The 17,511-nt window shown below is 39.2% G+C and overlaps 1 protein-coding gene across 2 annotated transcripts in view; it reads left to right on the top strand.

Annotated features, from left to right (window-relative positions):
- The window catches only part of arhgap15 (Rho GTPase activating protein 15), a 104,777-nt gene that overhangs the window by 32,460 nt on the left and 54,806 nt on the right, over window positions 1-17,511 (top strand). For both annotated transcript variants that reach the window (XM_080456521.1, XM_080456520.1), the window contains exons 6-8: window positions 7,694-7,792; window positions 12,156-12,333; window positions 16,978-17,115. In XM_080456521.1, coding sequence (XP_080312647.1) covers window positions 7,694-7,792; window positions 12,156-12,333; window positions 16,978-17,115 — 415 coding nt within the window. The remainder of the gene's footprint in view (window positions 1-7,693; window positions 7,793-12,155; window positions 12,334-16,977; window positions 17,116-17,511) is intronic.

The following is a 17,511-nucleotide window of genomic DNA, read 5'->3' as shown; positions in this document are numbered from 1 at the left end:
GAGAGGACATTGGTTTCTTAACCCATTCCAACCGGGAACGCATCTGTGTCCGTTTTTTGATTTCTTTGGGCTATTCAAAATTGCCGCGCTATGAGCTTGTAGATCTGCTATTTTTAAAAAATCATGAAAATGTGTGCAAATCTTTGAATGTATATCTTTTTTGAAGCGAACATTTGTAACTCAAATCTTTGCTTCTGGGGGATTCTACAAATGTGTTTTAAATCCTAACAGTTTATTTTGAAAAAACGTATGTTGCTATTTATCAGTGGTTCTTAAACTTTTTCATGTCAAGGACCCCCAAATGTATTTGTCCGCGGACCCCCATCTGAAACTATTTTGTTCCAGGGACCCCCAGAAGCAAAGATTTATTCAAAGATTCAAAGATTTGAACACATTTTCTTTTTGAACAGCAGATTTACAAGCTCATTTTCACGATTTTCACTCATTTTCACAATTAAAAAAAAATAGTAGATATACAAGCTCATAGCGCGGCACCGAGTGCCGCGCTAGATCTGCTATTTTGTAGATCTGCTATTTTTTAATAGCCAAATAAATCTTAAAATGCGTTCCCGGATTGAATGGGTTAAAAAGGCCCGGATCTCCGAGGATTTAGGGATGGAACCCCCGAGTTTCGGCATCATTTTGTACATCTACGGATAACTCTGGAAAACGTGTATACATGTTAAACATGATGTGGCCTTTTGGGGGTTTTGACTTCAGATGGGGGATTGCGTCAGAACTAACCGCAGTCACAATTCAGAGTTTGTCATCAACACAGAACAAACGTATAGCCTACAAGTTATAGGGGTGCATCAGTCAATCAAAAGATGTTAATTTAATCGATTATGTCAAGAAAATAGTCAATTAATAATCAATTCCTTGGGCATGGCATAACAGGCACAACATTTTTTTAAATAGCCGATCTACATCCTCACAACAACTTCACAACATTTGTGCTTGCAGGTCTGCCATTTTCACTATGTTTGCACGAAAACCGTTGTGCAACTAAGTATGAAACTACGCTTAATTGCTTAATCAAGTATAATTGAGAGTTGCAGTCATACATACCTACTGTATGTATGTACTGTATGCCAGTGGTTCTCAACCCCCCCTCAAGGACCACTGGTGGTCCGGGGACCACCAGTGGTCCTTGAGGGGGTTCCAGGTGGTCCCCAGAGAGTGTACAAATGGAACCAAATGGACCCTAACGGGTCCATTTGGTTCCATTTGTACACTCTCAGAGTTAAACGAAGTTCATTTAATGAACACTAATGATGATGATACAGTGTAGTTTGGGACCCCCAAGAAATCAAAATGGTTGAGTCCCTGGCATATCTTTTCAAATGGGGGTCCGTGGGCTAATATGTGTCAATGTGGGGGTCCTTGACGCGAAAAAGGTTGAAAACCACTGCTGTATGCTGTTGTATACAAACATGAACATCAAGGTTGTTGGCTATGAGATGATGAAACGTACTGTACATACTGTAGATGCATCCTAGTTGATGAAACATATCATCTCTGTCGGGTGGAAACCTCATCATGTCCAAAACTGTTTCTTTTCAGGATTCAAATTCAAAAGCATCAACAGTAGTAGATCTACAAGCTTCGAAACGCGTCGCTTGGCGCTGCGTTTTGAAGCTTGTAGATCTACTACTTTTGATGCTTTTGTGTGACGCTGTAGGATGATCAAGTAGGACGTTAATTTATGAAAAAACACAGAAAGTTAAAGTATGGAGATAAGAGGTTTCTGCCCGACAGCAACGATAATGTACATAGATGCATCCTAGTTGATGAAACATACAGTACATAACATGCATACTGTAGATTCATCCTATAGTTGAAGGTACGTACAGTAGCTCATGCAACATTCATAAGAGGAGCAGACTGTAACTAATGCAACATTCATGTAAAGACATCTAACTGAGCTTATAGGAAACAACCTTTCCCAGTGCATCATGCTGCTGCTAATCACACACAGGTTTGATATGAACACAACATGGGTTTATTGTGACTATAAGTTACTAACTGGGAGCCCCTGCTAATCCCTGTTGTAACGTCAGTTGTAAATGGGAAAAAAAAGAAGAACCTGAGTGGATCCAGTCTAGTTATTATTTAGTCAAAAGCTCTTGTTGATCCTTCACATATTGGTTCAATATTTATAAAATCCACAGACACACAGAATCCACAGGCTACCCTTGCTGTATTTGATAGTACTTTTTTTCTTACTCTGTATCTGTAACTTAAATGCTGTAGCTTACTGCCTCTGGCGAATTTTACCTGCAGCGTCAATAAATGTCTATATCTGTCTATATAACCACTTTTACTTTGAGAATGTTCCCAAAATAACTTTGGCTATTCAAAAATAGCAGATCTACAAGCTCATAGCGCGGCACTCTCTACAAGCTTGTAGATCTGCTATTTTTGAAAAATCTTTAACATTTTGTGCAAATCTTGAATATAAAAGCAAACATTTTAACTCAAATCTTTGCTTCTGGGGGGTCCCTGGAACAACATATTTTGAGATGGGGATCCGAGGCCAAATAAATGTCTCTATCTATCTATCTATCTATCTATCTATCTATCTATCTATCTATCTATCTATCTATCTATCTATCTATCTATCTATCTATCTATCTATCTATCTATCTAGCCACGTTCACTTTCAGAATGGTCCCAATTTAGTGAAAATAACACATCTCAGCTCACATGTGATAGTTCGGCTATTTTCACTATTTTCAGGACGCAAAACTCTTGTACAAAGAAAGAAATGTTGAAACATGGAGATACAAGGTTTCTGCCTGCCTGACGGCAGCGATATGTTCCCTGTATTCCCGTATTAGTATTATATTTTGTCCACGAGCTGAAAAGTAGTCAAACAGAATTCTAGGTTTGCGTGGTTGGTGTGTGTGTATGTATGTATATATATATCGCCTGGGCTTCCGAATGCACCAGTCTCCTCCATAACCTGTCCCCCACAATGCAGCAGTGATTGTGTGTGTGTGGACCCTATTACTGACACGTCCCGGGGCAGCCTCCAGGAAAAAAACAATGTTCCAGAGCAAACATGCTTGTTCAGATGCTCGTAACCCAAGACGAGAGGGCTCACAAACGCACTCTGACAAGGACTGGCGCCCGCAACCATTCCCCCCCATTTTAGATCTGGCATCACAAAAGGATGCCGCTTAAGCCATTCCGACCGGGAACACATCTGTTGTCATTTTATAAGATTTCTTTGGCTATTCAAAACATAGCAGATCTACAAGCTCATAGCGCTATGAGCTTGTACATCTACTATTTTTAGAAAAATCGTGAAAAATTTGTGTAAATCTTTGAATGCATTTCTTGGAAAAAAAATTAAGTCAAATCTTTGCTTCTGGGTGGGGGTCCGTGGCCAAATGCATATCATTTTGGGGGTCCTTGACTTGAAAACGTTTTGAGCACCACTGATATAGCAACAATATTTTTTTACCCCCCAAAAAAACTGTTAGGATTTAGAAAACATTTGTCAAATGTTTGACAAAATGAACATTTGACAAATGTTTGCTTGTATATATTCAAAGATTTGCACAAATTTCACGATTTTTCAAAAATAGCAGATCTACAAGCTCGTAGCGCGGCACTCGGTGCCGCGCTACGAGCTTGTATATCTGCTATTTTTGAATAGCCCAAAGAAATCTTTAAAATGACACACAGACGCGTTCCCGGGTCTGAATGGGTTAACTGCTCCTGACGCTTTGCAAACCAAGTCAGAAAAGTCGGTTCCTCAAACAGTCAAAGACACTTTGAAAAGTCTGCAGGGCAAGTGGTGGAGGAAGAAGTACTCGGGCCTTCTTTTTACTTGAGTTAAAAGCAATAATCATAATGTGGAGATACTCTGTTACAAATTAAAAGTGATTACCTGTATAGACAAAGTATAAAATAGGTGCTTAGTATCAAAAAGTATTTAAAAAAGAAATGGAAATACTCAAAAGTAAAACTACCTCTAGAGTAGAGTACTTGAGTAAATGTACTTAGTTACTTTCTACCACTTGCCTGCAGGGTGGCCAGATTAGCGTGACGTTTCTGTCGGGCAGAAACCTCTTATCTCCATATTTAAACCTTGTATCTCCATATTTCAACAAAGTAACACATATAGACGTTTTTTTTAAAGTGAAAGTGTTTAACCAATGAAAAAGTATTAACAAGAGAACACAGGTTGTTTCTTTTTCCATTTCCTGAAAAGTAACAGTTTTGGACATCGTCACCTTGCTAAACTAATGGCCTATGTCATTTTTTTAAGTTTTTCAGGAAAAATAAAAAACTGATCCAAAACAAAACTATGATATTTCTTAATCATTTCACCCAAAATGTTTATAACAAATTATGACTATTTAAATAGAAATAACACTGTCTGTCAGTTATGTAACATAAGAGATTTAAATAGGTTTAGATAGGATTAAATCTGACTTTGGCAAAAAAAACATAAAAAATAAAAGGCCTAAATCAGTAAATAATTTGGCCTAAGTCAGAAAACCATGTGACTTAGGCCCAAAAAAAGGCCTATTTTGGCCTAAGTCACACTAGGGAGTTATGCCATTATACTAAAAGGGGAGGGAACAGCATGATCCTTTTCAATTAGGAGATGGGCCATTTTACCAGAGGTGGCCAGTGTCATGAGGAGCTGACTTAGGCAAAAATATAATTTTCCTCAAAAAATTACTTAGGCCATTAGTTTAGCAAGGTGACGACATGCAAGGTTTTCACCTGACAGTGATGACATGCTCCTTGGGAGGCGTGAGGGGGAGACCTGAGTTGGAAAGTTCTCTCGACCTGTTAACTAACACTCCTTCTATCTAATACAAACAAATACATAAAAAAAACTGATTTACGCTTCCAAAATAACCTTTTTCCAGTTAGAATTATGTTATTTTTGCCAAGCTACACGTCACGACAAACTCATCGCCGAAGCACAAACCAAGCTTGCGGCTACATGGTCCCTCCACATGCACGGTGGTTGATAAAAAAAAAAGAAGGGGGAGAGAAAAAAAAGATACACAGAATTCATTAAAAGGTTTTGTAAGCGATACAAAGAATTATGGCCGGGTCCAGCTCTTCATGCCAAATTAACCCATTCAATCCGGGAACGTGTCTCTGTCATTTTAGATTTCTTGTGGCTATAAAAAAATGGCACCGAGTGCCGATCTACAAGCTATGAGCTTGTAGATCTGCTATTTTTTTTTAATAATCGTGAAAATGTGTGCAAATCTTTGAATATATATATTTTTAAGCGAACATTTGTAACTCTAATCTTTGCTTCTGGGGGGTCCCTGGAACTAAATATTTTACAAAATGTTTAAAAAATATATACATTCAAAGATTTGCACAAATGTTCACAATTTTTCAAAAAACAGCAGATCTACAAGCTCATAGCGCGGCACTCGGTGCTGCGCTATGAGCTTGTATATCTTGTATATTTTTTAATAGCCAAATAAATCTAAAATGAGAGTGATGCGTTCCCGGCCTTAATGGATTAAGGCGATTTTCCCCCCAAATAAAAAGCAAAAAAAAAAGGTTATATGTGATTCCTGAACCTCCTCAACACGACCAAAAGGAATTACCTCCCGGAGGCAACAAGGGAAAGAAGTTATCTTTCCTGATGATTAAAACAGTCCAATAGAAATGGCTGCTGGTGTGTGTGTGTGTGTGTGTTGGCGTTAGAACGCATGAAATATTATTCACTTGGCTTTGATGTTTTTAGCCTTTTTTTTCTCTTTCCCTCTTCTTTGGTCTCAATGTGGAGCTTCTTATCAGCGTAATTTCAACCACACTTGACAATGCTGACCTTGATGTCATGCTTTCTCAAAGACTTCCGCCAAGGCTGGCGATTTATTCCGTCTGACGGCGCCAGGCGCTGTTATACTGCACCGTTGGAGAGATGCAGAACGGCCCCAATATTAACCCGTTAAAACCGGCGAACGCATCTGCGTAATACAAAATAAAAAACATCTTTTGGCTATTCAAAAATAGCAGATATACAAGCTCATAGCGCGGCACCGAGTGCCGCGCTATGAGCTTGTATATCTGCTATTTATTTATTCTTTCATCGTGAAAGATTTGTGCAAATCTTTGAATACATACTTTTTTAAAGCGAACATTTGTAAAATATTTAGTTCCAGGGACCTCCCAGAAGCAAAGATTCGAGTTAGAAATGTTCGCTTAAAAATAAATATATATATATTCAAAGATTTTCACCAATTTTCACGATTTTTCAAACAGGCCAGTACGTAATACAAACTCATGAGCTTGTATATCTGCTATTTTTTAATAGCCAAAAGAAATCTATAAAATGACACAGAGATGCGTTCCCGGCGTTAATGGGTTAAGATGACAAGTATCACGCTAATTGTGTTTTCTCCCCTCTGAGGAAGACAGTCTGCGTTTGTCTCTTTTTTTTTCTCCGTGCGCGCGCACGCACCCACCCCCTGCAAACCGTGGGCATCGCGCACTCACACACACACACACACACACACACACACACACACGCGCACACACACACACGCACGTACGCATGCACGCACGCACATACAGCACGCACACAGAGGAATTTTGTATGAGGGTTTACTTGATGTTTGGGTGATACTACAAGCAACATATCGTCACTGTTGGGGTCGATATCTAAGGTTTTTTTCCCCCGCTAACTGATGCCCTATTTTGTCATACCACAGTGTCACAACAAAAGCAGATCCACAGCACAAGCTTGTAGATCTGCTATTTATTTTGGTGAAAAGTGAAAGTGGTTGAAGTCGATCTGTCAGTGGGTTTTATAAATATTTAGCCGATGATGCCAATGATTTATATTGTGACTAACAGTGGTGTAAAGTAACTAAGTACATGTACTCAAGTACTGTAGCCTACTTAAGTACAATTTTGAGGTATTTTTTACTCTACTTGAGTATTTCCAATATTCTGTACTTTTACTTCTACTCCACTACATCTCAGAGGCAAATATTGTACTTTTACTCCACTCAGATATCACCGTGCTGTGATGATACAATGTGTTTCCAAATTATATCAGGATTTACTCTGAAGCGTCGGTATAATGTTAACCCATTTAAATCCGGGAAACCCAAACTGTGTCATTTTTGCGGCACTCGGAGCTTGTAGATCTTTTTGAAAAGTCGTGAAAATGTGTGCAAATCTTTGAATATATACATATATACGTATATATATATATTTTTTTTTAAAGCAAACATTTTGTAACTCAAATCTTTGCTTCTGGGGGATTCTACAAATATCTTCTAAATCCTAACAGTTTTTTTGAAAAAATATCAGTGGTTCTCAAACTTTTTTCATGTCAAGGACCACCAAAATGATATGTATTTCCCCCGGGACCCCCCTATCTCACCATATTTTGTTTCAGGGACCCCCCTGAAGCAAAGATTTGAGTTACAAATGTTCGCTTTAAAAAAATATATATATTCAAAGGTTTGCACACATTTTTCACGATTTTTTCCAAAAAATAGCAGATCTACAAGCTCATAGCGCGGCACTCGGTGCCGCGCTATGAGCTTGTATATCTGCTATTTTTTTGAATAGCCAAAAGAAGTGACACAGACGCGTTCCCGGTCGTAATGGATTAATGTGTGGGTTGTGATTACGTTGTATCACCGGCATTATATTTATTCTCATTCTATTTATTCTCATTCTATTACAGATCACAACCAACACGGGGACCGGGTATCTTCTGCAGGCTGACAGCTACCCCACAATTTGCAAATGGCACGACGCCATTAAAAAGACAGTCGACTCCTTGGTAAGCACAATGCCCTCTTTATTACATTATGTGTGTGCGTTATGCTGAGTCAGGCAAGGCGTTTTTTATTTGTAAAGCACATTTCAACAACAAGGCAATTCAATGTGCTTTACACCAATGGTTCTCAAAGTGGGGTCAGGGGACCCCCAGGGGTCCTTGAGGGAGTTCCAGGGGGTCCCCAGCTAAATGACTGATAGTTAGGAACCAAATGGACTGGACCCTTATGGGTCTGTGACTCATTTGCACACTCTCAGAGTTATATTAACAATGATTTTATAATACAAATTGGGGTCCCAGAGATATAAATGACATTAAATGGGGGTCCGTAGCCTAATGCATGTCAAACTGGGGGTCCTTGAAATTAAAATGGTTCAGAATCACTGCTAGAGCCGTAAAAATCTTCTCTCATGGGGGTCCCTGGCATATCTTTTCAAATGGGGGTCTGCGGGCTAATAAGTGTCAATTTGGGGGTCCTTGACATGAAAAAGTTTGAGAACCACTGCTTTACACGTCAAGCAAAGGAAACACAGTAAAACAATGACAATAGGATGCATAAAACAACAGGAGTAAAATAATAATTACAGTAACAGTTACAGTGCAAAAGAGAAAAAAAGGCGGAGAAAAGTAACTTTTACTTTACTTGAGTATTTCCATTTGATATACCACATCGTTGCTGTCGGGCAGAAACCTCTTATCTCCATAACTAACTTTTTGTGTTTTTTTGTAAATTAACGCCCCTACTTGATCATACCATAGCGCCACACGAAAGTATCAAAAGTAGCAGATCCACAAGCTCAAAACGTGGCTCGAAATGTGCCTTTTTTTAGCTTGTAGATCTGCTACTTTTGCCATATTTGAATCCTGAATGGTCACAGTTTTGGACATAATGAGGTTTCCACCCGATAGAGACGATATACTTCGTTACAATTATTTGACAGGTTTAGTCAAAGATTTAGATTATATTTTAAGACGGGGTGCCGTGATTTTCAGTGATTTTTTCCCCCCCTAAAACATAATCATCAGGTATTATGGTTATACTTTCAAAAAAGTGTACATAAAGTGTTAAAATTATGTTTTTATGTGGATACGCCTCCAGTTCATTAAGTATACCTGGTTCTCACCTTAGCACCTCCTCCACCACCTTAGCACCACCCACCTGTCCTAGTCCCTCCTCCTCATGCCCACACCTGTTGTGTTATGATAATGAGGGGGAGGGTATGTTTTTACTATGTCACTAAAGGGCTGTTTTTCTACTGGCACGTTTGACCGTCAAGGTTTCAGCCTCCAGGAAGAAACTCAAAATAGTCAGAGAAGACATAAAACACCATAAAAACACCACCAGGGGGCTTAATGAAGTTCTATCAACCTCATAGACACATGAAAAACAGAAAAAGTGCAAAACCATGGCACCACCTCTTTAACTTTTTTTCCAAATCAAAATGTTTTGGGGATAAATTGAATGTTGACCATCAGGTCAACATTTGTGTCAGATCCTGTGTCTAGGTGAGACATGACCTTTGACACGATCTAAATGTCTCCATAGAAGAGCAGGGAGACAACATACAACCACCCCAATTGTATAAGTTATATTGTATTAACATACTCTACCATACAGGTTGGACCAAATTGCAAATCTTGAATATATATATTTAAAGCTAACATTTGTAACTCAAATCTTTGCTTCTAGAGGTCCCTGGAACAAAACATTTTACAAATGTTCGCTTTAAAACATATATATATATTTAAAGATTTGCACAAATTTTCACGCTAAAAATAAATAAATAGCAGATCTACAAGCTCATAGCGCGGCACTCGGTGCCGCGCTATGAGCTTGTAGATCTGCTATTTTTGAATAGCCCAAAGAAATCTCAAATGACACGAAATGCGTTCCTCCGGATTGAATGGGTAAAAAAAAAAAAAAATCTGAGTACTTCTTCCACCACTGCTTAGCGATGTTACGATGAGTAAGTTGACAACACGTCGTAAACACCGTCATTAAACGGGAAGCAGCAGACATGAATCACTCGTTTCATTGTAACGAAAACCAGATTTTTAAAGGTAAATTCCATAACTCTTACCGCGGCGGTAGTAGTCACAGCGGTGGTTCATAATTGCTGAATTATGAATCACTGACCACACCGTTTCGGCTCAGATAACTCCTGTGGTGGAGATGGGTGAGTAACAACGCCCTAGCTATTAGTTATGCAATCGGCAGTCTAGCTCGGTGTGAAAGTGTTCTCTTCCTTGTGCATACATACATATGCAGTGGTGGAAAGTAACTCAATACATTTACTCAAGTACTGTATTTAGAGTAAAATTTTGAGGTACTTTTACTTTACTGGAGTATTTCCAGTTTTCAGTACTTTCACTTCTACTCCACTACATCTCAGAGGCAACTATTGTACTTTTACTCCATTACAATTACATGAAAACTTTGGTTACTACCAACTACTTTGTAGATGTTGGTGTTTATAACCAAACATACATTACCCACTTCAGCCCTACATACATTTGGGCCAATTGAAAATAGCCGATCTACAAGATCTGCTATTTTCAAAAGATTTTTTACACATTTTTAACTTGTGCAATGGGAAAGTCTGCACAAGGAGTACTTTCTGATTTTGTTACTTTAAGTACATTTTGATACCAATACTTTTACTCAAGTAAATTTTGAATTCTGGACTTTGAACATTGTAAACAGAGTATTTCTACATTTCAGTATTGATACGTTTATTCAAATAAAAAATGGGATTACTTTTTCCACCATTGCTAGCTAGTTATGCAATCGGTGTGAAAGTGTTATAGGTTGTAACCATAGACTGTAAAAAAGAATGGACAGCGTTACACCCATATGACTCTACGGACCGTAAATGAAGCCTATTTTTCAGCTATTTCAAATCCGCCATCTTTCTATATCACGTCATATCCGATGCAACCGGAAATTAATGCTATTGGTTGGGTAGCTTGTCAATCAAGAGTGGGGGCGGGGAATGAATGCTATTGGCTGTGTAGCTTGTCAATCAAATCATCCCGCCCCTATAGAGCAAGCCCTACTTTATCATCAATTTGAAAATAAATGGGACCATAATATACCAAAAGGCATATCATGGTGATTGAAAGAAGACTTTAAACTAGCAACTGGAAGCATATAGTATTTATGACAATGTTTATTGAGGTAATAAAATCAAGTGTAAAGTTCGGCAAAACCCACAGGGGTAAAACAGCGAAAACTATAGAGGCCATTCATATGAACCGTCACTTCCTATATAGACTCAATATGGCTCTATGCACAGCAGCCATATTGGAAAGAAATTGTGCCTCTTCCTTACTTCCTTCACAGGTTTTACCAATGATACTAATGAAGGCTCTGTTCTATTTCATGTAGCACAGTGGTTCTCAAACCTTTTAATTTCAAGGACCCCCATATCTCTGAAGAGTGTACAAATGGAACCAAATGGACCCTTACGGGTCCATTTGGTTCCATTTGTACACTCTCAGAGTTACACACCTTTTTAAGGTGCCATTTGGAACCCCCTCAAGGAACCATGAGGGTCCCTGGACCACACTTTGAGACCCACTGGTGTAGCAGAGTGTTTCCAGTGAGCCAACATGACACAACATCAGCACCCTGACTCTGTTTGACCAGAATGGAACAGAGCCTTCATTAGTATCATTGGTCCCACCTGTGAAGGAATAGTAGAAGAGGCCCAATTTCTCTTCAAAAACGGCTGCTGTGCATAGAGCCTATATTTCAAAGGCGGATGCCGGGCCCTTGGTTGTAACCTTTGCTTCTCCTTCCTTGAGCCATACATACTGTACTGTGACATGCAGAGTACATTTACTCAAGTACTGTACTTAAGTACAATTTTGAGGTATTTTTACTTTACTGGAGTATTTCCAATTATCAGTTCTTTTACTTCTACTCCACTACATCTCAGAGGCAAATATTGTACTTTTACTCCACTACAATTCTTTGAAAAGTTTAGTTACTAGTTACTTTGCAGATAGCCTATAAATTATTACATTATAAAACATACATTAACCCCTTTAGCCCTATTTTATACCTAGGCTATTTGAAAATAGCCGATCTACAAGATGCGACGCGTTGTGAGCTTGTAGATCGGCTATTGTCATGTTTGGTACTTTTTCAAAGATTTTTGGTACTTTAAGTACATTTTGATGCCAATACTTATGTACTTTCACTCAAGTAACATTTTGAACCCAGGCCTTTTACTTGTAACAAAGTATTTTTATATTGTGGTATTGCTACTTTTACTTAAGTAAAATATCTGATATTCTTCCACCAGTGGTTGTATAACCTTTGCTTCTCTCTTCCTTGTGCCATACATACCGTACCGTGCAGTCGAAGCTGGACGGCGGCGGAGCCTTTCCTCTCAGGAGGTCCAACAGCACAGAGTACGTGGTGCCGAGGCATGGCAGCCTGCCTGGATCGGCGTTCGCCGCCTTCTCCTCCTCCTCCCTCCCCTCCCCCGGCACCAAACCCAAGCAGCAGCAGAACCCCAGCAACCGGCGCTCCATCAGTAAGACGTCCATCCATCCACATACCTACACCTACCTTTTTTTTTTTTTACACCTGGAACGAATCTGTGTAATTTTTGAGTGGTGCCAACCACTCCTACATTTGACCGTGTGTCTGTCCGTCCGTATGTATGTTTGCGGACGGCCTCAACGTGTTTGTGTCTGGCTTCAAAAGCTGCAGCTGATTGCAACACAAAGATGCAACCAGCTACACTAATTAAACACAAACAGGAGTGCAACACATGGGCATAATGAACTCATCAAAGGCACCACTCACTTCACACTGGGTGTGATTGTTAAGATTTCTTTGGGTATTAATTTTTGTTTTTGCAGATCTACAAGCTTGCTCATACACAGAGTGCCGCGCTATTAGCTTGTAGATCTGCTTTTTTCTTTTTTTTATCTTGAAAATGTGTGCAAATCTTTATATATATATATTTAAAGTGAACATTTGTGGCTCAAATCTTTGCTTCGGGGGGGGGGGGGGGGGGCATTGAAATGTCTTTAGAGCACCTTAGAGCTGTTGTGTGGAAATAAGAAAAAATATGTTTTGCTTATTTCCACACAACAGCTCTAAGGTGTATTAAAGACACAGTTCAATGTTGAAAATGAGTGGTATTCCCCCTTTAACCTGCTCATCTGAAGCGGTGAGTTGTTCTTTAGTGTCTTGCTCAAGGACACTTGCTCAAAGACCTTCAGATTTCCAAGCCACCAGTGGTGTAAAGTAACTAAGTACATTTACTCAAGTACTGTACTTAAGTAGTACAATGTTGAGGTATCTGTACTTTACTTGAGTATTTCCAATTTCCATTACTTTTACCTCTACTCCACTATATCTCAGAGGCAAATATTGTGCTTTTACTCCACTACAATTATTTGAAAACTTTAGTTTCTAGTTACTTTGCAGATATAAATTATTACATTATAAAACATACATACCTAGGCTATCCGATCTACAAGCTTGAAGATCTGATATTTTCAAACATTTTAATACTTTTACTTTTGGTACTTTAAGTATATTTTGATGCCAAAACTTTTGTGCTTTACTCAAGTAACATATTTAATTCCGGACTTTCAGTTGTAAGTAGTATTGCTACTTTTACTCAAGTTCAAAAAAATGTAGTACTTTTTCCACCACTTTTCTTTTTTCATTTATTGTTAACTAGGCGCACGATAGGACCAAAGATGTGATCTAAATGGTTAAAAACACATTTAATGTAATTCTCAGAGTTAAATTAACATTGCCGTGTGTACCTGGATTCCATTGTGTCGCCTTGTTCCAGTACATGCCAGTTGTGTGACTTAGAACATGCAATTGCTGTACCACACAATGAGCATTACGCGCGCTCATCTCCCATTGAGGTGATTCGGTGTGACAGGTTTCCTTTTGGTGATTTTCGTGGCATTTTATAATATTTTTTTTTTACAAACACACGGCCCAGGAATCTCGTGGTGACTGTTGATTTCAATTATGAATTTGTGCAGACGAACCATGACACAAGAACATGCTAATTAGCATTATGTCAGCATATGTCAAGCAGCAATTATGGTAATCCCCGTCAATGGTTCAAATCAATCTTGTCACCTTTTGGCGCTTTGCAACGAGGAATATTATTGATGTAGGATGATCATATTAAAATCCTAATTAGGGACGAGGGACATGGAGTCCGATCTCCAGTCTCTTATTGTCATCTTCAGCCTCTTGCCTTTGAGTCTGGAGATATTTCCCCTAAGCAAGACCATGAGCAGGGCACCATGTCATCCAAGTCTAATCTCTTTTTAGTTACGTGTGGAGAACATAGCATCACTGTGTTGCCAGATGGGAAATGTTGAATTATCGTACCGGAATTATCGTATTTGAAAGAAAACTATTGTACACAGCCAAAAATACACGTGTACTGTAAATATGTAATTTCACAAAAAAATATTTGTATAATTAATTAATTTAATAATTTAGTGTAAGAAACAACCTGTTTTGAGACTCCTACGTGACGACAAAAACGCATCACACATTCTGCGTGGAAGCAGGCAACTTCCTGGACCTTACACAAATAAATGCCTGAAACTGGACTGGAAAGACGCGACCGCTCCAAGTACAGATCTAAGTTCAGATTTACTGATTTCCTGACTTATTTTGAAAAGTCAGAATCATCAGCCAGGGAATTTAGTACATTCACTCACTTTTTTTGTGATATGGCAAAATTATCGTACATTTGGGAATTTGGGAATTGTTAATCGTACATCAAACAGATGGTAAAATTATCCTACAAATACGATAATTATCGTACATCTGGCAACACTGAAAGCATGTTAGATGTGTTTCAAACAACAGCAAAATTCAGCTCATCGCGAATGACAAAAATGTCAACAAAACATCAGCATTATTGTATGCATTTAAAACCCGACAGGCCTTAGAATAACGCTCATTATACCTGATAATAACCTAATTCTACTGGAAACCGCCCCCCCCCTCCCCTTTTAGAGCAAATAGAGAAGCTGTTTCTTGGATTGCAATGCTACAGTTATAGACAAAATAGGTCATCCTCATTCATCGGGGAGGAGCAATGTTCATTTTTATTAAAATGACAAGCAAAGGCTGGTCTTTTGAAAAAAAAAACAGCCGGGAATTCCCAAAGACACAGGAAAGTTCAATTGGAATGAATAATAGAAAAAGACAGCCATGGGAGAGGTGCCTGGAAGGGAGCCTAATGAATAAATAAGAGTGGGAATCGTGTAACGAAGGGGGGAAAACTTTAGCATCAGATAGTACCGTGGCAATGCCAGATGCTGTTTAGGGGGGGGGGGGTGCTTAAAGGGGAATACCACTCATTTCCAACATTGAACTATGTCATTAATACACCTTTAGAGCTGTTGTGTGGAAATAAGCACAAAGTCCCCCCTCCTTCTGTGTTGCCTTGAACTGGAGAATTGATTGTTGGGGTCATGTGATCAGTGACATACGGACGGTCTACTCTTTGGCTCCGCCCTCTAGGCTGATGCTCTATTGAAATAATCAATTGAATTTAAGAGTTAAGGATGATTTTAAATGTAATATGTAGACTATCTGCAGTGAAATAAATACATTATGGTATTTACAATCTGATCCATGCTCAGCCCTGCACCAATCAAAGTTACCGGATAGGTTTAAAGATGGGGATGGATGAGTTAAGAATTCAGAATCTCAACAAAAGACACTTGTGTCTACATACTGACAAGAAAGAGACAGAGGAGAAAGTGGTACAGTCAGCCGGGGCATTAAGGCCACTGTGGCCTGAGGGCATGCCTTTTTTTTGAGTGGCACGAGGCCAAACTGAGGGGCAACGACAGCTATGGCCTTTGTATTCTCCCTGAAATCCCTGCCCTGGTACCTGCCATATAACAGCATCAACAATGGTGTCTAGTCACAAAGAGAACCCCTAGGCGTAGGGAACTCTTGTCCTATATCAATCATGTTCTTTTCTACACTGGAATCATGTTGAGCCGGAGCCGCAACACTCAACGGCAACCCCAGCCTCCATATTCTGGGGGGCAGTGGTGGAAGAAGTACTCAAATGTTTTACTTAAGTAAAAGTATCAACACTGCAATGTAGAAGTACTCTGTTACAAGTAAAAGACCGGAATTAAACATTTACTTGAGTAAAAGTACATAAGTATTGGTATCAAAATGTAGTTAAAGTACCAAAAGTAAAAGTACTAAAATGTTTGAAAATAGACGATCTACAAGCTCACAACGTGTCGCGATGCGACACGTTGTGAGCTTGTAGATCTGCTATTTTCAATTAGTCTAGGTATGAAATAGGGCTAAAGTGGTTAATGTATGTGTTATATTGTAATTATCCGCAAAGTAACTAGTAACTAAAGTTTTCAAATAATTGTAGTGGAGTAAAAGTCCACATACTCCAAATATTTGCCTCTGAGATGTAGTGGAGTAGAAGTAAAAGTATAATACTCCAGTAAAGTAAAAGTGCCTCAAAATAAGTACAGTACTTGAGTAATTGCACGTAGTTACTTTACACCACTGCTGGGGGGTAACATTAGCCAAACATCGGTTATTTTTGCCAATGAGATTTGTTGCGGAAAGGGAAAAAACAGAGCTGACATTGGTCCAGTTTTCTAAGTGTAGACTTAGGGTTCAAGTGCCTATCAGGTAAACATAAACTAAATGAAGCGCTCTAGCCTTGTACTTTGAACACTCACACACTGCAGTGAGCGTTGCGCTGCTTCTGTATTTTGTTGCCTTTTGCTGCCACTCTGTCTACAGCAACCCAAAAAAAGACTGCACAGAGAATTTTTACCTGGATCTTCAGTTGAACCCTTTAAGACTGGGAACTTATCCGTGTAATCCCCTGGAACAAAATATTTTGAGATGGCGGTGCCACGCCCACGGCCAAATACATATAATTTTGGGTGGTGCTTGACATGAAAAAGTTTGCACCGATATTATAGCAACAAAAGATTTTTCAAAACAGCTAGCAACTAGCTAGGATTTAGAAGACATTTGTAGAATCCCCCAGAAGCAAAGATTTGAGTTACAAATGTTCGCTTTAAAAAAATATATATATTCAAAGATTTGCAAAATTTTTCCACGATTTCTCCAAAAATGCTGTTTCTTTTTGTGTTCTTCTCCATGCTTGTGCTGTTTGCAGATATGTTCACAAGCGGCAAGCTGAAACACAGCCAGTCAGACAGCAGCGCAGACAAGAACGGGGTGAAGAACAGGCTAAAGAAGTTCATCATCCGACGACCGTCCATGAAGACCCTCCAGGAGAAGGGCATCATCCAAGGTTGTGACTTTCACCAGTTCAGGAAAAATCAGCTGGAAAAAAAACTTTTAAAAACAGGGGTCCTCAACAGGGGGTCCTCAGAGCTACTGCGGGGGGGGGGGGGGGGAACGGGGGGGGGGGGGCAAATCTGTGATAAGGACTTTATTTTTCTTATTTTTACATTAACCACTTGAACCCTCACATCCCTATTCTGGAGGAAACATTAGCCGCACATAGTCGATCTGCAAGCTCACAACGTGTCCGTCGAAGAGGTTTGGTGTACAGGGGAAAAAAGAGCAACCCAAGTACCGAGCCCATGGGCAAGTTTACAAAGTATTGAGGGTTTAAGTGGTTAAATGTCTGAAAACGCACATTTAACATGAATGTAGTGGGGGGTCCCTGCTGCATCTTTATCCC

The sequence above is a fragment of the Gymnoscopelus braueri genome, assembly GCF_963280865.1.
Source record: "Gymnoscopelus braueri genome assembly, chromosome: 18".
Taxonomy (NCBI): domain Eukaryota; kingdom Metazoa; phylum Chordata; class Actinopteri; order Myctophiformes; family Myctophidae; genus Gymnoscopelus; species Gymnoscopelus braueri.
Note: the sequence above shows the minus strand (reverse complement) of the source record. Positions and strands in the feature narration are given on the sequence as shown.